Genomic DNA, 24550 nt, shown 5'->3' with positions numbered 1-24550 from the left:
TGACTTTGTTCCCTGCTCAAGGGAGGCTGTAGAATTGACTCTGTGGTTGCCTGGATTCTCTAGTCAGGCTTAACTAGATAGTTGCCACTGAGTACTATATTAAGTAGTAGATGGGGCTATGAATTAGCTTTCCTACCCTGGTGGATAACTTACAGGACCCCAGACCTGCATGGTTCATTGTTTGGGGATGTAAATAAGGCAAGAGTGTGCCCAAATATCCTGGTCAGGTGAAGCCACTCATTTTGCATTGAAGACATGGAAAGTCATGGGTTACTAATCTGGTTGACAGTTTAAAAAGTGAGCTCTGTAGTGATCCAGGTGAGAGATTTTGATGGACACTTGGACTGGATGCTGGCAGTGGAAGTGAGGAGGAGGGGGTTTGATATGGGTTTTAAATTAGATGCTGAGCACACAAGATTGTCAGATGTGCTAGATGTGGGGATGAGAAAGAGGTGTCAGTAATTCTTGGTTTTTGGCTTTAGCATCTATGTGAATGATGCTTCTACTTACTGATAAGTAAATGGTCAAGGGAGAAATTTTATGGATTAAGGAGTCGTGAGTACTGCCTTGAACATTTTAAGTCTGATGTGAAATAACTAGGGTAGAGATGGCAATGTGTTAGTCATCAGCATAAAGGAGATGTTGTGGTTTGTGGCGGACTCTGGCCAGCAGAATCTGCCTGCTGTGGCTGATGACGAGAATAAATGCACAGGCAACGACAATCCTGTGGAGAAAAAGGGAACGGCATGGCTACTCTCTCAAGGGGAGAGTGCCTATGGATGCTTTGGCCAATACCTCAAGAGGAGAGCACTTCAACTCTTGCCTAGGCTTTTATTGTTTTCCTGAGGTCCTACATCAGAGAAAGATTTATTATCTATTACATAGAATATTATTGTCTACAGTTTAGGTACAATCAAGGAAATGAAAATAACATACAGAGGGGAATGGCGATGAGCCAATCAGCTCCGTCCTTGGGCAAATTCACACAAGCTTTGGATATTACCTTGAAGATAGACAATACACATTTGTTGTTTTAGACTAGGATGATGGAGTTTTAGCAAGAGCAAGCCATAACAGTCTGTATGCATTTCCTAGGCCTGATTCTCACGGGAAAACTCGGTTTGAAGGTCTGGCTCCTGCCCACAACTTTGCTTCTGTAGGTTTTCCATACAGAGCTGAGTCACATTTGCCAGACTTAAACAAACTGGTCCTTTACAGTGGTTTTCACACATGTCTGAAATTTTTTAAGCACTCCTACCATTAAGAGGTAAAGTCTGTGCCTCTCCTCTTAAATATGGGCTGGCTTTACAAACTATGTTATAACATGAAATGCAGCTACTTATTAAGTTAAGACAGTAAACATCATTCAGCTTCCACCTGGTTCTCTTGGAATGCTTGTCTTCTACAGGTCCCTTCTAAAGAAGCACTATTTCTGTACTCAGCTGCCATGCTGTGAGAAGTTCTAAAAAACGGCCATGTATAGCTTTTTCTTTTAATAACTATATTCATTAACATTTTAAACTTAATTTTATATTTTCTTTATCCCCCTACTGCCCCCAACCCCAGCCATCCCCACCTCCCACCCCTGATCCCACCCCTCTTTGGTTTTCTCCCCATTTCCTCTGAAAACCCTTCCCCCTGTCCCCACCACTATCCCCTCCACCCCCCTGGTTACTATCAGTTTGTTCTTAATTTTAAAGTCTCTGGTTATATTTTGCTTGCTTGTTTCTTTTGTTGATAAGGTTCCACTTAAAGGTGAGATCATGTGATATTTCTCTTTCACTACCTGGCTTATTTCACTTAGCATAATGCCCTCCAGTTCCATCCATGCTGACACAAAAGGTAGGAGCTCCTTCTTTCTTACTGCTGCATAGCATTCCATCATGTAGATGTATCATAGTATTTTGATCTATTCATTTACTGATGGGCACCTATGTTTCTTCCAGACCTTGGCTATTGTAAATCATGCTGTATGAATATTGGGTTGCATAGGTGCTTTTGGATTGGTGTTTCGGGGTTCTTAGGATATAATCCCAGCAGTGGAATTGCTGGGTCAAAAGGCATTTCCAGTTTTCTGAGGAAATTCCGTACTGTTTTCCACAGTGGCTGCACCAGTCTGCATTTCCACCCACAGTGCACTAGGGTTCCCTTTTCTCCACATCCTCTCCAACACTTGTTTCTTGATTTGTTTATGATGGCCTTTCTCACTGGTGTGAAGTGGTATCCCTGTGTGGTTTTAATTTACATATGTCTAATGGCTACTGATGTCATGCATCTTTTCATATGTCTCTAGACCCTCTGTATGTCCTCCTTGGAGAAGTGTCTGTTCAGGTTCTTTGCCCATTTTCTAATTGCATTGTTTGTCTTCCTGGAGTGCAGTCATATGAGTTCTTTATATATTTTGGAGATCAAATACTTGTCCCAGGTATCATTGGAAAATATGTTTTCCCATATGGTTGGTTCTCTTTTTATTTTAATTGTGTTTTCTTTAGCCATTCAGAAGCTTTTCAATTTGATGAGGTACCATTTTTTAATTCTTTCCTTTATGTTCCTTGCTCTAGGGGACATATTGGTGAAAAATATTACTGTGTAGAATATCAGAGATTTTCCTGCCTGTGTTCTCCTCTAGGACATTTATGGTGTCATGACTTATATTTAAGTCTTTTATCCACCTTGAATTTATTTATGTGTATAGTGTAAGTTGGTGATTGAGTTTCATTTTTTTTGCATGTAGCTGTCCAGATCTCCCAACACCATTTGTTGAAGAGATTATTTTACTCCATTTTGTGCTTCTGCCCACTTTGTCAATTATTAATTAACTATAGAGACTTGAGTTTATTTCTGGGCTCTCTATTCTGTTCAATTGGACTATGTGTCTGTTCTTATGCCAGTACCAGGCTGTTTTGATTACAGTGGCCTTGTAATACATATTGATATCAGGTATTTCGACCTGTTCTACTTTGTTGTTCTTTCTAAAAAGTGCTGTGGTATTTTGGAGTTGTTTACAGTTCTGTATAAATTTGTAAAATATGTCTTGGTATTTTAATAGGGATTGTATTGAATCTATATATTGCTTTGGGTAGTATGGACATTTTGCTGATGTTAATTCTTCTAATCCATGAACATGCTTTCATTTGTTTGTGTCTTCCTTAATTTCTTTCTTCAGTGTTGTATAGTTTTCTGAGTGCAGGTCTTTTACCTCCTTGATTAGGTTTATTCCTACTTTATTTTTTGTTGTTGCTATAGTAGGTGAGATTTTTTTCCTGATTTCTATTTTTGATATTTCATTGTTGGTGTACAAAAACGCCTCTGTGTCCTCAATATTGACTTCGTATCCTGCTGTTTTTCCAAATTCACTAATTAGCTTGAGTAGTTTTTTGGAGGAGTCTATAGGATTTTCTATGTGCACTATCATGTCACTTGCAAACAGTGACAGTTTTGCTTCCTCCTTTCTGATTTGGATGCTTTTTATTTCATTTTCTTGTGTGATTACTGTGGCTAAGTCATCCAATACTATGTTGAATAGAAGTAGTGAAAGTGGACATCCAAGTCTTGTTCCTGATCTTAGTGGGAAAGTTTTTGGTTTTTGTCCATTGAGTATGATGTTGGCTGTAGGTTTCTTATATATGGCCTTTATTAGGTTGAGGAATGCTTCCTCTATCCCCACATTGTTGAGGTTTTTTTTATTATAAATGGGTGCTATACCTTATCAAATGCTTTTTGCACATCTGTTGATATGATCATGTGATTCTTGCTTAGGAAAGGTCATGTGTAGTTGAATCTGTCCTTCAACCATCACTGCTCAGCTGCCCAACATGTGAAGAATCCCTCCATTGGTCTGGCACCCAGAACTTCCTTCATCATCTCAGGTTAGGCCTCAATATTTTCCTAGCTGAACAAGACTTGAGACTGGGCAACTACACATCTTCAACTCACCATAGAATCCCCTTCCAAGGGAGCTTGGAAGTGGATCCTCCATCATCAGATGTTCCAGTCATTTAAGTCATCTCCACTTGTTTCAGTCTTCCTTTATGAAGACATTGGCATTGTGGAGCAGAGGCAAGTCATTCCTGATATACCCTGTCCACATTCCTCACCCATGGGAATAATTAACAGTTTTTATTTTACGGCACTAAACTTGGTGGTGGTTTGTTATACAACAAACAACAATGGAATGATACAATAACTGAAGTCATCAGGACATACAAGATCATTTAGAGAAAGTGCAGAGTGAAAGGAAAAGAGGGAAAACATTGTGGGAACTCCAGCCTTTAAGAGACAAAGAAGTTAAATAAGAAAAAACATAGGAAACAGAAAGGTAGCAAGAAAATAATGGATATCAGGATATTGTGGTGTCATGATAACCAAAGAATAAATTTATTGTGAACAGTATCAAAATCTGCTGACAGATCAGGTAAGATAATTGAAAAATATCTTTATGTTTTAGTAACCAGGGCAATTGTGACTCAATAAGAGTAGCTTCACTGAGAGCAGATAACAAAAGTAGGATTGTTACAGAAAACAAAAGCAGGGATGGAGAACAAAGGAAGGACTGGTCTCAGCCAGAAGGAAGGCCACCTTTTGTCTGAAAGAAGGGAGGGCAGAAGTGGTATGTGAAGATCTCATGAATTCTTTTGAGTTAGTGACAGAAAAGCTTAGGGTGTTCCCTTCTGAGGGTTTTTGTTCTTCCTTAAGCTGAACTTTTGGAGGAAAAAACAAAGTGGGAGATGTTTTTGTTCCTGATCTGTTCTTGGTTTACCTGGGGTCCTCTGCCTGACATCAATACTTCATTAGCACTCTCAATTTAGAACCAAACTTTACCCATGCTGGGACTGGACCTGGACAACTAATAACACTGCATCTTTTCACACAAGACACTGCCACATGAAGCTCAGGCCAAACATATGCTGGGGAGATAAAGGAGGTCACTACTGAAACTGAGTGTTTGTCCTCTGCATTCCCAGGTTTAGCCTCTTTGCTGTTCTTGCTAGGTGTTTAAATCTTTTTTTTTTTTTTCAGCCACTAACCCATCTGAGCTGTGAGACAGGCAGCCGAAGGAATATTTTTTTGTGTTCCTGAGTTGAGCTTTTTAAAAAAGTTTTATTCATTTTAGAGAGAAGAGTAGCGAGGAAGAGAGGGAGAGAAACCTCATTGTGAGAAACATCAATTGGTGGCCTCTTGTTCATGCCCTAATCAGGGACCGAACCCACAACCCAGGCATGTGCCTGACTGGGAATCAAACCAGCGACCTTTCCCTCTATGAGACAATGCCCAAACAACTGAGCCACACTGGTAAGGGCCCTTGGTTGAGCTTTATGGGGGCTCAATTTTGCGGTGATATTCAGGGCTAGAGTGGCACACGGGAAGATGATAGAAAGGGTACTGTGTTGACTTGGCTCTGATCAGAACTCCATTTTACTAATGGGAAAACTAAGCCTCAGCTCAGGGGAGAGTCTCACCCCACATCACATAGCAACTCTGGTGGGATCAAGCCCTGGCTTAAATCTAGGTGTTTGTTTCTTTGAATGAGTTTCAAACTCTAGGGGAATTCATCAATGGAAGTGTTGATGGGAACAGCTTGAGCTTTCCCCTATGACTAGAGGGATATTTTTCAAAGCAAAGTGGATTCAGAAGCTTCTCAAGGAAACAATACTTAAATACTGGTACTGATACCTTTTATTAGGGAAGCAGCCATATGTGCCTCACATGGTTGTTCTGGGGATATAGTGGAACTGGGTGGAGGCTGTGGAATGCCTGCAGCAGCAGGGCATCCATCAGATGACCACAGGGCTGGAACATGCACCAAGGGTCAGATTGTGCAAGTCCCTGATATTATTTCACACAAGAAAATGTGATATATGATTTGAAAAGCTCTCCCAATGAGACTTTTCCTACCCATTAGGGTTCGGATGATTTCCTTAAGCACATCTCATGAGATTATTTCTAATTCTAATAAACAAGAGTCAGTCATCACACATTTACCAAAACATGGATCAACCAACCAGACACTCACTCTCTCTCTGCCTAATGGAACTATTTCATAAGGGAAACAGTAATCAATGGAAAGGGAAAGCCTTTTGAATTGCAATGAAAATAGCACTGTTTCCTGAAACTGGGTGAATTTTGCAGTGGGAGCAACACAGCTGTTTCCTTCTCTGTCATATTTTATAATAAGAATGCTGAATTAATCAAGCTATGTTTTCACCTGGGTTCTATTTTCAATCACTGTAATAGGTCTCTTGCTTGGGTTATGCATTTTTCCCAGGATGTTCCAGTGGTGTTAAAAGTAGAAAATAGGGGTGGCATGAAAATGATGATGAAAACGAAGAACAGAGTACCACTTATGTTAGGCAAAGAGTGATCAAAAAAGGTTCTCCAGCCTGAGTACAAGTCAGAAAGTTTAATAAACAGCCACAAAACATTGCACCAAAGCATTTGGAAACACAATTTCTACAAAGAGGCAAAGGTCAGGCTTCCATTCTAATTCCTTAATACAATCATTAACAGCCCCACCCCCACCCCCATCCCCACATATCCACAATACTACACTCTTCTAGTCATGAATTTACCTACAGACACAGTCTTAGGAATAATGGGACTGGCATGCATTATTCCAGCAATGGCAAGGAAGCAGGTGATGGGGAAAGGATTGGTGGAAAGGCAACCAGCAGCTAATGGTAGACCCCTTAAGAGCTTTGTTCAGGGGTAGATATGGAAAATCTGTTTTTGGTACCATCTGTGACTTTACTTTGGACTTCTAGGATACTTTGGATGAGTGGCTGGGGCTGCCTTCTTAATCTCATTTCCTTGAGCCATGACTATTAGAATTGGTATTCTTGGGTAACGCATTGTGATTTTCTAAAAATATTTTTGGTGTCCAAGCAAACCACATTCAGGACCCATCAGGCCTGTTAAGACTCTGCTGATTCTGAGGTTAACATGGACTTGCCTTCTCAATCTTGTCTTCATTTTGGCCTTTAGAAAAGGCACATGATGATTCTGTATTACATACCCTTGTAAGGAACCTAGGCAAGTCACTCAAATGTCAAATACTTAGTTTATCTACCTTATAAAAAATTTATAATTATAACTGTCTTTTACTCACATTAAGAACAAATAAAATCAAATGTCCCCAAAATAATATATTACCAAACTGGTAATAAACTTAATGATTTAGTTGACTCAAAAATTGACTAGACTCTGATTAACAGCACCCCCCCAACCTTGAAATCAGCATTAACAGAGGACCAGAGTTCCCTGACTTACTGGGAGCAAAGTTCTTGGGCCTGGGCTAGGGTGTGGCATGTAGATGGTATGGAAGGAAGAATTTGATTTTCATCTGCCACTGGCTCTTATCTTTTGAGTAAATCTTCAAGTGTCAACTACCACCCAGCCCAAATCTCTTGTTCCATCCAGTACATGACTAGTTGCCTTGGCAGGAAAATGACTTTTCCTACAACTCTAATCTTAAAAACTATTTGTATAAGCATTTGATCTAGATCTTTTTTGTTTCCATTTGTACCTTTTTAGTATAAATTTTAAAAATACTGTTCCTTTTCCTAAAGAGTTTGCAGGCAGCAATGAGTCCAAACTAAGCAGTGTCCAGCTGGATATAGGGTTGAAGGCTTGAGTGAAGAGAGCTTTCCTGGAGGAGAGATATACCCCCCAAAAAAGATACTAATTTCCTGAGGGCCTACACATGGCAGGGCACTAGCCACATTGGTGTCAGGCTGGCCCAGTTTGTTATGTTGGGTTTGGCCATACATGGTAGACATTGGTGAGCCACAATTGTCTGCACTAACCTCTAAGCCAATAAAGAGGCTGGAGGCCATGTTCAGAGGAGAGCACTGACACCTGCCTTTGCTATTAGTACTAGTGCCTAGTGGGGAAGGTGGTAAGCAGGACCACATAGGACAGCCCTGCCTGGCTCCCTACTGAGTCAGAATCATCTGATCTGGACTAATCAACAATACTTCTTGGTCTGGGCCTTTAAACAGCCAGGGCTCCCACTACAGGTAATAAAGTCTCTGTTTTGTGGTGGGTAAAGTGCAATGAATTACATGCAGTGCCTTCAGCTGGGGTGACTGGCAGACTAAGATGAGCTTCTGGAAAAATGGCAGTGTTTGGTTCTGATGAGAGTACATTCAGCAATGTTAAAGGGACAAGTAATTTTTCTGTTCTTTTTTTTTTCATTGAAATTCATAAATATGAATTGAGAGTCACAGCTTGGTAGAGGGTTAAAAAGAAGTATCTTCAAACACATGAAGGGAAGCCCTGGGGTTTGGGTGCGTAGATGCACAGTCCTGGGGTATACTGTGCTCTGGTTGCTGCACTGCCACTATCTACTGTTTGCGGATCATGCCCTTGATAGCTGACTCCCGGTTGACATATGTGGCCCAATAGACTAGATTGAAAATGGCAAAGAGCACAGGAAAGATGATGCGGGAAATTTTGTCAACCTTGCTGACACTGTTGTAGGTCTTGGTCTCAGCTGGGATGTCTTGCACATAGGTGGTCTTGGGCGAAGCAATGATTGTTGGGGTTGAGGAAGCACTGGAAGCAGCGCCCTTGGAGATGGTAGAGAACTCAGTGTCCTTAGCCAGGTTGATGGGATATGTGGTCCCCACGATGTTGAAGGTGGTGCTGGTTTTCTTTGTTGGGGCTGCTGGTGTTTTCTTCTAGGGACCAGAAAAAGTAAGGGAAAAGAGGGAACAAAAAGAGCTAATTAATTTTTTACACTGAGCACCTTCAGAGGCTATGGAAAGGAGGAAACCTGAGGGAAGTTAAGAAACAGGGGCCCTGAGGCCAATAGCACTGAGTAGCCAGGTTTGTGTCTAAAAAATTTGCATCATCCTGGTTAACTAGCTATGTGGCTTTGACCAAGTAACTTCTCCTCTTTGAGCTTTAGTTTCTTCATCTGTAAAATGAGGATCAAAATATTTGACAGGGTTGTTGACAGAATCAGATGAGAAAATGTTGGTAGAAATCACTTGAAAACTGTGAAATGTTGCTCACAGGGTCGTGTATCATCATGTGATTTCACCTTCACAGTAATCCTAATGAGTAGGTGGGTGAGATTATGCCCATTTGACAGATGAGAAAAAGCCTCAAACTGAATGGCAGAGCCCACAATAGCCACCTGGCCTCCTGATTTTTATCCAGGACTGTTCCATGCTGCTTTCTATAAGCACAAGACACTTTTTGTTACCCGAGAAATAAGTCCAAAAGGCTTCAGCCATCAAGTGGCAGATCTCCTGTGGGGAAGAGAGCTCAGTGAGTGTGAAAGTAATTTTGTCTTAAAGACACAATAAATAATACTGTACGTTTATATGCATCATTACAACAGTATCTCACCCTTCATGCATGGTAAATGTGTTCAGCAAGCTAGGAGGCACCCCAGGGTATATCACTCTTGCAAGGCTGCAGGCCAGAGCCACAGCCTCCCCCAGGAACTATGCAAGTGCTCCCATCTGACACAGTAAGGGCAGGGATAGCTGAAGGCTTGCTATGACACTCTCCTTTGGATTTCTTTTCAGAGTAAAAACTACTCAATGGGAAACAAGTATGCACACATGTGCTCATTCGTTCTCACATATCTAGCTTGTGTATATATGAGCACTCCATGTATAAAAGAGAAGAGACAAAGCTCAGGCCTTGGTTAGAAGAGAGAGCCTGAGGAAGGGGAGGCCAAGGGAGCAGTCCAGTACCAGACTCAGGCCAAAGTCAGTGGCCAACTTCATAGTATGTAGTGTTTGCTGCCTCACTCCCCACTCTGGCCTTTCTCTTTTCCATTCCTCTTTGTTTCTAGGGACAAGTGGGAACAGATGAGCTTCAGAAATGCCCAAGAGTGTCTGATAAAAAAATGATAACTAGTTTTATTGCCCTAATTTCACACACCTTACATTGTTCCCTTTTTCAGTGTTACTTTGCTTCCGAGCATCTGTGTTTCACCTCTTGACTCCTCTGCTTCCTATGTGTTTCCTTCCTGGATTTTTCTATTTCCACCCTCTCTTACTTACCTCTTTCTCCTAATCTCTTTCTATTTGTTTTCTTCTTTACTTAAGAGTCCCCATTTTTATCTAATTTCCCCCTTTAGACCACACTGCCATTTATCTTCCTGATCCTAACAATAACATTTGCCAAATATTTCCTGAGTATCTACTGGGCTAAGAACTATGTTAGGTATTTATGGACAGGTGGGAAAGTTAAGAGATGTGCGTGTGTTTTAATCCATGTTTTTCAGGAGCTCATAATCCAGTGGATAGATTTGTGAATAATACATTATGGCCATATAATGTGATTAGGGTTCTAACAGATATGAGCAGAGTGTGATATTAATTCAACAGAGAGAGGGAGAAGGTACCTACAGGTGTTGGAAATGGTGGCTCAGAGAAGGCAATGAGGTTTATGAGCTGGGCTGCAAAAAAAGAGCAGGAGCTTATCACATAAAGATGCAGCACAAGCCAGTGCACAGGCCAGAGGGACTTCTTGTTTGAGGGCTGACAAGGAGTCTGCTGCAGCTGAATCACAGTGTACATGGCAAAGGCCTTGGATGTCATATCCTCCTATTTTGCTTTCCTGTGCTAGCTTCAGGGTTTTCAATCAGGCAGGGAGAGTGGGACAAATGAAAGGGTGATATTTTAAGTAAATGAATAGTCTGACTAATATAACATTTAAAAAGAAATACTGGTCTTTCTCTTTAAGGATTGCAGTCACATTGCTATAAGTAGAAGGAGGCAGAACTCTAAGGCTTATAAAGTTCTTGTAAATGCTTTAAATACTACATGGGACTCATTTATAATTAGCAAATCAATTGTGTGAGTAGAGGCCTGCTGCTAAATGCCCCTCATCATTTAGATAAAAGTACACTTTGCATGTTTGCCTGCTTACTTATTAATTTGCTTAGTAATCTCTTTTTCTCATGGGTAGGCACAAAAAAAATAAAGAAAAAGAAAAAAAGGAAAGAAAGAAAACAGCCTACTACCTTAACGTTGCTGGAAGCTTTCACATGTTATTTTATTTAGTCATTTTATAAGCTGATTATGATCAAGTTCCCAAAACAATCATTCTGAGTAGCAAACACTTTCTTTAACTCCATAGGTGCTTTTTGTTCTATAGATGGGGAGAAGCAGCATTTGATTTAACTGCATATTTTAAGTAATAAAGGAAAATTGTGTTTTCATTTATCTTGCTTTTTCCAACATGGCATATTTTAATCAGCCAGCATAATTTTTACCTAAACTGCCAAAGAAGGAAATCAAAGCAAATATTGTGGTGTAAGATAGGAGCAGGAGTCAGAGATTATTGGTTAATATTTCTGCATCTAGTTTTCTAATATTTATCTATGCTCTGTAATTTTATAGATACAAACTAGACTGACTTAACTTTGGCCAAGTTGCAATTTTATTCTTACCTCCTTAGCCAAATACCTGGCTCTTGGGCATGAAATAGATGATTACTAAATGATAAAATGTCAGACACACCCCCACTGAAAATTCTCCATGTGACCTGCAGTTTATTCCTCTTGAGTCTTGACTTCTCCTATACAGAGAGCATATCTCTATATAGCTCAGTAATTCTCATACGACAAAACTGAAACTTATTTCTCCAAGTCGACCCAAGGACAAGGATAACTTTCCTTTTAGAAAGCTACTTCTTGTGGGTTTTGAGATAAGGCAATAAAAACTTTTAAGGACCAATGCATGTCCAACTCAAGAATTTGCTTCAAAGAGCACTCTTATCTATTTCCAGAAATACAAATTAGAGGGTTAGTCATAGGTCTGAAGGCACTTGACACCCAGCCAGGACTACCTACATAGTATATGCAGATATAGCCCAGTGCCTCTGTGTCTATTCCCTAATAGCCATCCAACATTCCTGAATCACAATTTTCATAAGTGGGGCAAAGGAATAGAGTATATCATAATTGCAACTCAAAGAAGAATCAGAGCAATAAAAAAACAATAAACATCAGTTTCTAAAAAAGGAAAAGGACTTGAATAGGCATTCATCCAAAGAAAATATACAAATGGCCAGCAAGCACATGAAAAGATGCTTAACATCACTGGTCATTAGGGAAATATAAATAAAAAACCACAATGAGGTATTACCTCATACCTGTTAGGATGCCTACTATCAATAACAACAACAAAACCAGAAAATAACAAGTGCTGGAAGGGTGTAGAAAAAATGGAACCCTTGTGAAATTTGAGAAATGTAAAATGGTATAGCCTCTATGGAAAAATTGGTTGTTGGTTCCTGGAAAATTTAAAAACAATTAAAATATGATCCAGAAATTCCATTTCTGGCTATATACTGCCCCAAATTGAAAGCTAGGTCTCACATTGAAATTAAGAACAATCTGACAGTAACCAGAGAGGAGGTGGGAGAGGATAATGGGGGAAAAGGTTTTCAGGAACAACTATAAAGGACACATGAACAAAACCAAGGTGGGGGGTGGAAGCAAGGGAGAGAGGTGGGTTCAGCTGAGGTCAGAGGGAGTGGTGGGGGGTAAATGCAGACAACTGTAATGGAAAAACAATAAAATAATTTTTAAAAAAACAAACAAAGGTCTCAAAGAGATATTTGTACATCCATGTTCATAGCAGCATAGTTTCCAACAGCCAAAATGTACAAGTAACCCAAGTGCCCACAAAAGAATGAGTAAACAAAACATGGTCTATTGTACAATGGAATATTATTCATCCTTAAAAAGAAAGAAAATTCTGACACATGCTACAATATGAATAAACCTTGAGGATATTGCATTAAGTAAAATAAGCCGCTCACAAAAAGACAAATACTGTATTATTCCACTTATGTGAGAGTACTTAGAGATACATAGAGACAGAAAGTAGAATGGCAGTTGCCAGTGGAAGGGAGCATGAGTATTTGCTGTTTAATGGGTACAGAATTTCAATTTAGCAAGTTGAAGGGTTCTGGAAATTGGTTGTACAATATTGTGAATATACTTAACATTACTGCACTGTACACTATAAATTTTAGGCTGTTTAATTAGTAAGATTAATTAAAGTAAGAAGGAGTTAAAATGTAAAGGAGAAAGCATAAGACACATGCAGAGAGTCATAAATAATGAGTGAGGGGAGTTCAAAAAAGAGAAAAGGAGCATGAGAGATTAGGAGGAGGTCAATACAACAATAGAAAGAAGAGAAAATGCAAGTGGAATGAAAGTAATCAATTGGTCCAGTTTTCTGAGAGATTGGGAGGTATCTACAGCATAGCTGGGGAATTATCTGAGGCTAGATCACAGCTCAGGAAAGAATAGATAAGACTCAAATACTATCTATGCGTTGGTGGAATGAAAGGAACACAGTTAGTTAGGGTACATCTCATACAATGGTTTTTACATTCCCCACATAGAAGTTGAAATGAATGGTCAAGACTTAAAATAGATTTTATAAGAAATAGAAACAGAATAAATTAGAGACTCAGAGAAGGATTGCAGGCACAAGTTAAAAGACCAGCAGAATTTCAGAGTATAAGCTCATAAATAGCAGAAATCCATCAATGTCTGTGGAATTTTTTTAACAGAGGAGTTGGATTGAAGTGAGTGAGTAAGTTGACTGACTGCAATGATACTCCATGCAGCCAAGGCTGGATAGAAAATCAAGGAAAAGAGAGGGAGTCATGGATTCTGAGAAACTACAGACAGTATTCAGTTATTTATTCATTTGTTAAGTATTACTGAGTATCTACTACATGGCAGATTCTGTGCTAGGTGCTGGAGCTATGCCAATGGAGAGTAAAACATGGCACCTGCCCTCAAGGAGTTCACATTCCAGAGAATGAGGACACATAATAGACATATAAGCAGATAAATATATACAGCAATGTAATGTGAGAAGGTGAGAAGTATAATGGTCACACATACAGCAGGGCAAAAGACAGAGAAGGATAATGAGTGTTAGAGAAAGTCCTTTTGAGAAGGTTATCAGAGATCTGAATAAAATGAGGAAGCAAGCCATGAAAAGATCTGAAAAAACAAAACTTCCAGAGAGAGAAAATTGTTGAGACAAAGAGCTTGGGGTTGGAATGAGAGTAATGTGTACAAGGATCATCAAGGAGACCACCTGTGATGAGTGAAGTAAATGGGAAAAAACAAGAATGGTAAGAGTCAGTACTGTACATCTGGGGACCAGATCCAGTAAGGCTTTGAAATTCATGGTAAGAATTATGAATTGTGATCTAAGTGTGGTGGGAAGCCATTAAATATTTTGAGCAAAATTTTTCTACTTTATAATTCTTTATTGTTGTTCAGGCACAGTTGTTTCCATTTACCCTACAACACTCTCCCCAGCCCTACCACCCCCATCTCCCACCCTCAAACCTACCCTCATTGTCTTGCTTCATGGATCCTTAATACAGGTACCTTCACAACCCCTCCCATTCTTTTCCCCATTTCTTCCCTCCCCACTCCCCTCTAGTTATTGTCAGTTTGTTCTTTATTTCAATGTCTCTGATTATATTTTACCTGCTTGTTTGTTTTGTTGATTAGGTTCCACTTATAGGTGACATCATATGGTATTTGTCTTTCACTGCCTGGCTTATCTCACTTAGCATAATGCTCTCCAGTTCCATCAATACTATCATGAAGATCAGGAGGATGTTCTTACTTGCTGCTGCATAGTATTCCATTCTGTTTATGTTCTGCTTTCTCAAAATTGGTGCAGCTATTCAGGGTCATTTAGAGTTCCATATAAATTTTTGGAAAGTTTGGCGAATGTCTGTGAAATATGTCACTGATATTTTAATAGCAATTGTGTTGAATCTGTAAATTACTTTTGGTAGTGTAGACATCTTGATGATGTTAATTCTTCCAACCCATAAACACGGTATATGCTTCCATTTATTTGTCTTTCTTAATTTCTTTCCTCAGTGTTGCATAGTTTTTTGAGTACAGGTCTTTCACCTCCTTGGTTATGTTTATTCCTAGGTACTTTGTTTTTCTTGTTGCTATGGAAAATGGAACTTTTTTCCAAATTGCGATTTTCTATATTTCATTTCTAGTGTACAAAAATGCCTTTGATTTCTGAATATTGACTTTGTATCACACTGTTTTGCCAAATTCACTTACAAGGTCACATAGTTTTTCTTTTTCTTATTTTAATTAATTAATTTATTTATTTTTTAATAATTTTTTAAATTTAATTCTTGTTCAAGTACAGCTTTCTGTCTTATATTCCCATCCCTAACCGCCACCCGCCCCATGCTCCCCACCTCCCTCCCCTTTCCGCCCCCCTACCCTTAGTTATTGTCCATGTGTCCTTTCTACTTGTTCATGTGAGTCCATCCCCTTTTCCCCTATGATTCTCTCCCCTCTCCCCTCTGGACCCTGTCAGCCTGTTCCGTATTTGAGTGTCATTGGTCATATTTTGCTTGCTTGTTTGTTTTGTTTAGATTCCTGTTAACAGTGAGATCATATGGCATTTGTCTTTCACCGCCTGGCTTATTTCGCTCAGCATAATGCTTTCCAGTTCCATCCATGATGTTGCAAAGGGTAGTAGTCCCTTCTTCCTTTCTGCAGCATAGAATTCCATTGTGTAAATGTACCATAGTTTTTTGATCCAGTCATTTACTGATGGGCATCTAGGTTGCTTCCAACTCTTGGCTATCGTGAATAGTGCTGCTATGAACATCGGGGTGCATAGGTTCTTTTGGATTGGCGTTGCAGGGTTCTGAGGATATACTCCTAATAGTGGAATTGCTGGGTCAAAAGGCACGCTCATTTTTAGTTTTCTTAGAAAATTCCATACTGTTTTCCATAGTGGTTGTAGCAGTCTGCAATCCCACCAAGAGTGAACTAGGGTCCCCTTTTCCCCACAACCTCTCCAGCACTTGTTTGTTTCTTTGTTTATGATAGCCATTCTGACTGGTGTTAAGCGGTATCTCATTGTGGTTTTAATTTGCATCTCTCTGATAGCTAGCAATATCGAGCATCTTTTCATGTGTCTCTGGATCCTCTGTATGTCCTCCCTGGAGAAATGTCTGTTCAAGTCCTCTGCCCATTTTTTAATTGGGTTGCTTGTCTTCTTTGAGTGGAGTCGAGTGAGTTCTTTGTATATTTTGGAGATTAAACCTTTGTCTGAGGTATCTTTGGCAAATATCTTTTCCCAAGCTGTTGCTTCTCTTTTTATCTTGATACTGTTATCCTTAGCCATGCAGAAGCTTTTAATTTTGATGAGATCCCATTTGTTTATTCTTTCCTTTATATCCCTTGCTCTAGGGGACCTATCAGTAAAAATATTGCTGCGTGGAATATCTGAGATTTTCTTGCCAATGCTCTCCTCTAGGGCTTTAATGGTTTCACGGCTTATATTTAAGTCTTTTATCCACCTTGAATTTATTTTGGTGTATGGTGTAAGTTGGTGCTCAAGTTGCATTTTTTTTGCATGTAGCTGTCCAGTTCTCCCAACACCATTTGTTGAAAAGGCTGTCTTTACTCCATTTTATGTTATTGCCCCCTTTGTCAAATATTAATTGACTGTAGAGAGTTGGGTTTATTTCTGGGCTCTCTGTTCTATTCCATCGGTCTATGTGCCTGTTTTTGTGCCAGTACCAGGCTGTTTTGATTACAGTGGACAAGGTCACATAGTTTTTCGATGGAGTCTATAGGGTTTTCTATGTACACTGTCATGTTATCTGCAGACAATGACATTTTTACTTCCTCCTTTCCAATTTGGATGCCTTTTATTTTTCTTTCTTGTCTGATTGCTGGGTCTAGGACTTCCGATACTATGTTGAATACAAGTGTAGAAAGGGGACTTTCTTATCTTGTTTTTAATTTTAGGAGGAAAACTTATAGATTTTGCCCATTGAGTATGATGTTGGATGTAACTTTATCATATATGGCCTTTATTATATTGAGGTGTGCTCCCTCAACATTCCTACTTTGCTGAATGTTGTCATTATCAATGGGTACTGTACCTTATCAAATGCTTTTCCCACATCTATTGATATGATCATGTGATTTGTCTTTGCTCTTGTTTATGTCATGTATTACATTTATTGATAGCAAATATTGTACCATCCTTGCATCTCTGGGATGAATCCCACTTGATCATGGTGTATGATATTTTTAATGTATTGCTGGATGTAGTTTGCCAATATTTTCTTGAGGATTTTAACATCTATGTTCATGAGTGGATAATGTCCTGTAGTAATCTTTCTTTGCTATGTCTTTATCTGGTTTGGGGATTACGATGATGTTTGCCTCATGTATAGAGTTTGTGAATCTTCCCTCTTCTTGGATTTTTTTGGAATAGTCTGAGAAGGGTAGGGGATTACTCTTCCTTAAATGTTTGGTAATATTTCCTGTGAAACTGTCTGATCCAGGGTATTTGTGTGTTGAGAGTTTTTTTTATTACTGCTTTGATTTCACCAGCTGTTATTGGTCTGTTCAGGCTTTCTACTTGTTCTTCATTCACTTTTGGAAGACTATATTTCTCCAGAAATTTGTCCATTTCACCCTGGTTTTTAAATTTCTTGGCATATAGTTTGTAGTAATTTCTTATAATCCTTTGTGTTTCTGTGGTATCAGTTGTAATTTCTCCTCTTTCGTTTCTGACTTTATTTATTTAGGTCCTCTCTCTTTCTTGCTTGAGGAGTCTGCTTAAAGGTTTCTCATTTTTTGAATGTTTTCCAAGAACCATGTCCTGGATTTATTGATCCTTTGAATTGTTCCTTTAGTACCTATGTTGTTTAATTCTGCTCTGATCTTAGTTATTTACTTCCTTCTTCTCCCTCTGGGATTTATTGTTATCACTCCAGTTCTTAGAAATCTAGGTTTAGGCTGTTTATTTAAAATATTTCTATATTTTTAGGTAGGTCTGTATTGCTATGAACTTCCCTCTCAGGACTGCCTTTGATATGTGCCATAGGTTTTAGACTGTTGTGTGTTCATTTTCAGTTGTTTCCAGAAACTTTTTGATTTCCTTATTCATGTCAGTATTAACCCATTCATTGTTTAAAAGCATATCATTCAATCCTCATAAATTTGACTGTTTTTGAGTTTTTCCCTTGAGGTTGGTTTCTAGTTTCCCATATAATATAATATATATATATATATATATATATATATATATATATATATATATGTCCATTTGATCTATGGCATTGTTCAGTACCACAACATCCTTGTTGATATTTTGTTTGGAAGATCTATTCATTGTTGATAGTGGAGTGTTAAAATTCCATAGTATTAGTGTGTTGTTATCAATATCCTTCTTGAAGTCCTCCAAGATTTTCCTTATATATTTTGGTGTTCCTATGTTGTGTGCATATATGTTTATAATGTTTAAGTCTTCTTTTTTTATAAATAAATTTTTAAAGATTTTATTTGCTTATTTTATTTGATTTTTAGAGAGAGAGAAAGGGAGAAAGAGAGGAAAACAAACATCAACTTGTGGTTGCCTCTCATGTGCCTCACACCAGGGACCTGTCTGCATCCCAGGCATGTGCCCTGACTGGGAATTGAACTGTCGACCCCTTGGTTAACAGGCTGGCACTCAAGCCACTGAACCACACCAGCCAGGGCTGTTTGTGTCTTCTTGATGGAATCTTCTCTTGAGTATTATGAAGTGCCCTTCTGTGACTCTTTTTATGGTGTTTCTGTTGAAGTATATTTTGTCTTATATAAGTATTGCTACCCCAGTTTTTTTTCTTGTCCATTTTCCTCAAATATTCTTTTCCAAGCCTTCACTTTCAGTCTGTGTAGACCTTTTGTTCTGAGGTGAGTCTCTTGTAGGCAGCATATGTGTGGGTCATGTTTTTTTTATCCATTCGGCTACCCTATGCATTTTGAATGGGTCATTTAATCCATTTACATTTAAGGTTATTATTGATAAGTACTTACTCATTACCCTCCCTTTGTACCTGTGTTTCTTTCTCTCTCCCTGTGTTTCTTCCTCTTCTTTTAGCAGTTCCTTTAGCATATCTTGCAGTGTTGGTTTGGTGGAGGTGTATTCTTTTAGCCATCTTTTGGCTGAGAAACTCCTTATTTCACCTTCCATTTTAATCGATAGCCTTGGTAAGTAGAGTAGTCTTGGTTGTAGGCCTTTGCTTTTCACTAATTGAAATATTTCTTGCTATTTCTTTTGGCTTGTAGTGTTTTTGGTAAGAAATCAGCTGCTAAGCAATTTGGAGCTCCCTTATATGTCACTACCTGTTTCTCCCTTGCTGCCTTTAAGATTCTCTCTGTGTCTTTAAAACTTGGTATTTTAATTATGATGTGTCTTGTTGTAGGCCACTTTGGGTTCATCTTGATTGGGACTCTCTTTTCTTCCTGAACCTGCACGTCTCCCCCTCCCTCCAGGTTAGGGAAGTTTTCTGTCATTATTTTTTCAAATAGGTTTTCTGTCGCTTGACATTTTTCTTCTCCTTCTGGTATTCCTATGAATCAAATGTTGTTGAATTTCATGTTGTCATGCAGTTCACTTCAGCTAGCTTTATTTTTTTAATTCTTTTTTTCATGCTCTGCCTCTACCTGGATATTTCTTTCTAGCTCATCTTCCATCTCACTGATTTGGTCCTCTGCTTCATCCTGCCTGCTTGTAATTCCTTCTAGTGTATTTTTTTATTTCATAAATTGTATTCTTCATTTCTTCCTGGTTCTAGTTGTTTGTTTCTATTTCCTTTTTCATGCTGTTGCAATTCCCACTCAGTTCCTTGTAGTTGTTATCGATTTCCTTAAGCATCCTTATAATGATTCTTTTGAGTTATATTGCTTGCCCCCATTTCATTTAGCTCACTTACTGGGGAATCTTTTTTCTTTATTTTTTATTGTTGTTCAGTTACAGTTTTCTCTATTATCCCCTCATTACTTTCCTCAGCTCTACCCACCACCTCCCACATTCAATCCTATGCACCCCCATTGCCTTTTCCATGCATCCTTCATATAAGTTCTGTGATACTTCTTCCCCCATTTTTCCCCATTATCACCCTCACCCCTCCCCTGTGATTACTGTCAGTTTGTTCTTTCTTTTCATGCCTCTGGTTGTATTTTTCCTGCTTGTTTGTTTTGTTGATTGGGTTCCACTTATAGGTGAGATCATATGGTATTTGTCTTTCATGGCCTGGCTTACTTCACTTAGCATAATGCTCTCCCATTTCATTTATGCTGTCATGAAGGGTAGGAGTTCCTTCTTTCTTTCCATTGCACAGTATACCATTGTGTAAATGTAGCAACAGACACTTCTCCAAGGAGGATATACAGAGATCCCAGAGACATATGAAAGGATGCCAACCATCATTAGCCATCAGGGAGATGCAAATTAAAACCACAGTGAGATACCACTTCATACTGGTCATAATGGCCATATAAACAAATTGACAAACAACAAGTGCTGGTCAGGTCATAGATAAAAGGGACCCCTAGTACACTGTTGGTGGGAATTCAGATTGGTATAGCCACTGGAAAATCATATAAAATTTTACTGGTGAACCTTCCATTTCTTTCAACTGCAGGTTTTTTTCCTACCCCCATTTTAGGTAACTATTTTTGTTTGTTTCTGGGATTCTATATGCTCTTCTTTGCCAGCTGTCTTTTGTAGGGTGAACTTCTGTGGTAGGAATTCTGTTGGACTTAGTTATACAGTCTCTTTGATTTCCTTGTCTGGATTCCTAGGGTTGCCCTTTCTCCCATTTGTGTGGGCTTTGTTGTTGTACCTGGGCTTTACCTGTAGGTGGCTCCTTTGTTGGTAGGTTCTCCCCACCAGCAGGTTTACTGGTGTTCACAACTCTCATCTTGTCTTGAAAGCTGTTGTATAGGTGTTGCTTAACAAAGCAGTATTACCAGACAACCAAACCTACGCCAGCAAAAAGAACTCCCCTACCACATCAGCAATCATAACTGCAATTGAACTAAGATTAATAAAGGTGAGGAGAGATTGCAGATATTATAAGATATAATAAAGGGAATATGTGATGATTAAAGAGGAGAAAATATTGTGTGGTAAGTGGGAGGAGAATTGATAAGAGTTGAGATAGAACAGAGGCAAAGAAATGGAGAGAGCAAAATTTAACATAAGTAAAACATGAAAGGGCAATGGGAACAATGAAGTAAGAAGAGGAAAGGGTATACTGTAAGGTTTGAAGTAAAATTGAAAAGCTACTGGTCCAACCAGAGCAAAATTACAGAAAAACCACAGCAGGGTCGATTGCAATGACAGGTGAATGAAGTTTAATAAAGGTGGTATAAAAGTAAGAAGATTTCAGAAAAGTGAATATAAGATGTCTACAGTAAAGAAAAATGATTTGAGAGGATGGGGGAAGCCAACTAATAAGAGCAAGAAGTAAAGCCCAGGTTGAGAGAGGGGGAAAGAAGAAAAAAGGGAGAGAGAAAAGAATGAAATAGAATTCCTCACTCAACTGATCAGGGGCAGGGGGGAGGTGATATGGAGTAAGACAGCAGGAGGGTATTCTATGGAATTTAAAGTAAAAACAAGTAGTGAACAAACAGGAGTTCCTTTGGCGAAATGCAGCAATAGCCATCATATTTCACCCAACTAGCCATGGTTTATAAAAGGTGAAAAAGAAATGACTCTTATTAGAAGGGAAAAAGAATTTGAGTAACTTAAGAAAGAAGAGCACTTATGTGAGGTCAGATGGACAAGAAATAGTGAGAGTAAGGGATAGAAACTTGGCATAGTGTGAGGGAAAATAAAGTTAGCCACAACAGTAATGAAGCTCAGGAACATAGTGAAGTGGATTAAGACCAGGGAAGTGTGCTATGTGGGATTTGGAATAACAATAACACGATAAGAAATATATAAATGGGAGGGACGGGGGAGGATGGGGGTGGGATGGGATGGGAGTAATAGACAGAAAACTGTACTTGAAAAATAATTAAATAAAAAAATTGGAAAAAAAAGAAATATATAATCTGAATAAACAGAATAAAAATTAAAAGATCAAAAGTTGTATGCTATTTGGAATATGAGTGAAGCGAAAGAAGAAAAATTAAAATGCAACATGAAAGGAAGAATAAAAAGCAATGAAAACAAACAAAAACAACCCCCAAAATAAGTAAATGGAAAGGAGAAAAAAAACATGCAAGTTCTGAAGGATAGCAAAGTGAAATTTGTCTCAGTTGTTAGTGTTCATTTTCTGACTTCTTTCTGGGTCTGTCTCTAGTTTTCTCACAGCTCCAGGTTTTATTATCTTACTGTTTATTTTATTTATTTATTTATTTATTTATTTGTATTTTATTTTTTAATGTTGTTGAAGGACAGTTGACCTCCTGGCTAAAATCAAGTGTAGTATCTCTTCTTATCAGTTTATTGTCTTATTCTTGAAAAAAAAAAAAAAGCTTTCTGCTGATTTTGGACCTGCCAAGTAGGTTTTGCAGGTCTTCTTGGATCCTGCAGGCATTGGAGGGCTGTGCTCCACTTTTTTTTCCCTTTCCTATGTATGGTTCCACAAGGATGGGGACTCAGTCTGGGCTACAATAATCACAGAGGCCCAGTTTCCGGCCCATTCCCTCAGCACTGTGCTGCCTGTACTGTCACTCTGTGCATTTGCACTAGGCAGGTGCTGATGATCCACCTTGTTGCACAACCCTTTGATCAGTCCCTGAGGTGCACTGAATGAGAGCAAATTGCACTCACCCTCCTCCCTCTGTGTTGGCCTGTCTGTTGCACTCATGCAAAGTCTCTGCATAGCTGCTCAGTTCTTTTGTTGAGAAAAGTCCCCTCTGGTGCCCCCTGCTGCTCTTAACAAGCACCCAACTTTCCACCCAGCCCAACTCTCTGACCAGTCCATAGACCATCTGGGTCATGGCCAGCCACTGTCCATCTCCTCTCCCAGCTTCAGATGTCGTCAGGCTCCCAAATTTCTCTGGTACTGTCCCAGTTGGCAACCACAAATGGCTGTGTGTCACTTATTTTCTTTTTATCCCCCTTCAGTGACTTTGTGCATGCAGGTCTCTCCTGGTGCAAGTCTCTTTTGGTGTAGGTCTGGGACTTCCCTGATCTGCAAGGACAGTGAGCCACTAGGCTGCTACCACTGACCCAGATCTCTTCCACAGCTTCTGTGGCAGCCACAGTCTCCTACACAGTGCCCAGGGAACTTCCTGTCAGCCTACAAGATCTCCTTACCAGGTGTTTTTAAGTATCCTCTACACACTTTGGCTTACAAACTTCATATCAGCTGTAATTCTGTTGGCTGTGCATTTTGTTCTTCACAAGATTGGCTAGGTGTCCTAGCTGGGTGCACAAGCAAGTGGGTTCAGCTGCCACCTACCTCACTACCATCTTCATACCTCTCTAATTTACAATTTTAATGGTCATTCTAACTGTTGGGCAGAATATAGGCAGATGGCATGAAAGCAGAGGAATAAATTTAAGAGGTTAAATCCAATGAGGCTACTGAGATATGGCAACTTGAGCACAAATGAAAATATTAAGGAAACAAAGGAAAAATTGGAAATCCTAACATGTAAAAAACCAGGTGAAGATTTGGAGCTTTCAAAAGAAACATCTTTAGTATAAGAGATGGAAGACTAATGGTCTGAGAGCAATTGGGGATTAAGAGGATGTGAACTACACTTCCAAAAAATGGGAGGGAGAAAATTAGCAGCTTCTGCCAAGCAGAAAGGCAAGTTCTCTGGAACAGCACAGTGAAATTTGTCTCAGTTTCTCAGTTGTTTGGAATTAGCCTTGTGTTCCCTCTTTGGGTCTGTCTCTGGACCTTTCACAGCTCCAGGTCTTATTGTCTCACTTGAGGAAAAAAAAAAAAAACAAGGAAAAAAGTCTCTGCTGACTTTAAACTTGCCAAGTGAGTTCTGCTGGTCTTCCTGGATGCTGCAGGCTGAGGAGGGCTGGGCTTCACTTTTCTTCCTTCCTATTGTTTTGTGAGAATGGGGGTCAGGTCTGGGCCACAATCTTCACAGTTGCCCTCCAGGTCCTCCGTGCACTGCCAGGCCACCACTGCCCATCTGCACCAGGCAGGTACCTTCAATCCACCACTTGTGCTGTCCTTGAGGTGCACTAATTAGGGGCAATTTGCACACCACCTTCTCACTCTTTTCTGTCCTAGATGCTAGAAACTCTCAAAGTCTCTTAGGGTAGTTCAGCTCCCCCACTGAGTTAAGTCTTTCTAGGGACTGCTAACTCCCTGAGCCCTGCTGCTCTCCTCTGTGGGGGGCACCTCCTCTTTTAGTGAGCTTGCCATGTTGGGGGCAGAGGCAAGGCTGCAGTTGTGGCTGCGGGGCATGGCCAGGGCAGCTTCTATGGGAGAGCAGCCTAAACAGCGACTGAGCGCCTTTTTTAAAAATAAAATCCTTCTGTTCAAGCCTGCTGATTCTAATAAGCATCCAGCCTCTCACACAGCCCAACTTTCCAACCAGACTCGAGACTATCCACGTCAGGGTCTGTCAACTTGTCTCCCTTCTCCAGGCATCACCTGACTTCTCAGTTTCTCTGGTAATGACCTAGCTGGCGTGGACAGTCCCAGTGGGTGAACATCGCCCCTGTGTATCTTCCACTTTGTCTTTATTTCCCCCAGTGACTTGAAGCATCCAGGTCCATTCTGGTAC

General features: G+C 39.6%; 1 protein-coding gene across 2 annotated transcripts in view; it reads right to left on the bottom strand.

Annotated features, from left to right (window-relative positions):
• Positions 1-7748: 7748 nt before the first annotated feature.
• Positions 7749-24550, bottom strand: part of GABRA3 (gamma-aminobutyric acid type A receptor subunit alpha3) — a 386743-nt gene continuing 369941 nt past the window's right edge. For both annotated transcript variants that reach the window (XM_037059217.1, XM_037059218.1), the window contains one exon: positions 7749-8678. In XM_037059217.1, the coding sequence (XP_036915112.1) occupies positions 8343-8678 (336 nt within the window). In that variant the 3' untranslated portion in view covers positions 7749-8342. The remainder of the gene's footprint in view (positions 8679-24550) is intronic.

Source organism: Sturnira hondurensis, unplaced genomic scaffold, assembly GCF_014824575.4.
Source record: "Sturnira hondurensis isolate 20B ecotype Veracruz unplaced genomic scaffold, ASM1482457v3 Scaffold0010476, whole genome shotgun sequence".
NCBI classification, from domain to species: Eukaryota; Metazoa; Chordata; class Mammalia; order Chiroptera; family Phyllostomidae; genus Sturnira; species Sturnira hondurensis.
The sequence above is the reverse complement of the archived record's forward strand: the minus strand, read 5'-3'. Positions and strand labels throughout refer to the sequence as shown.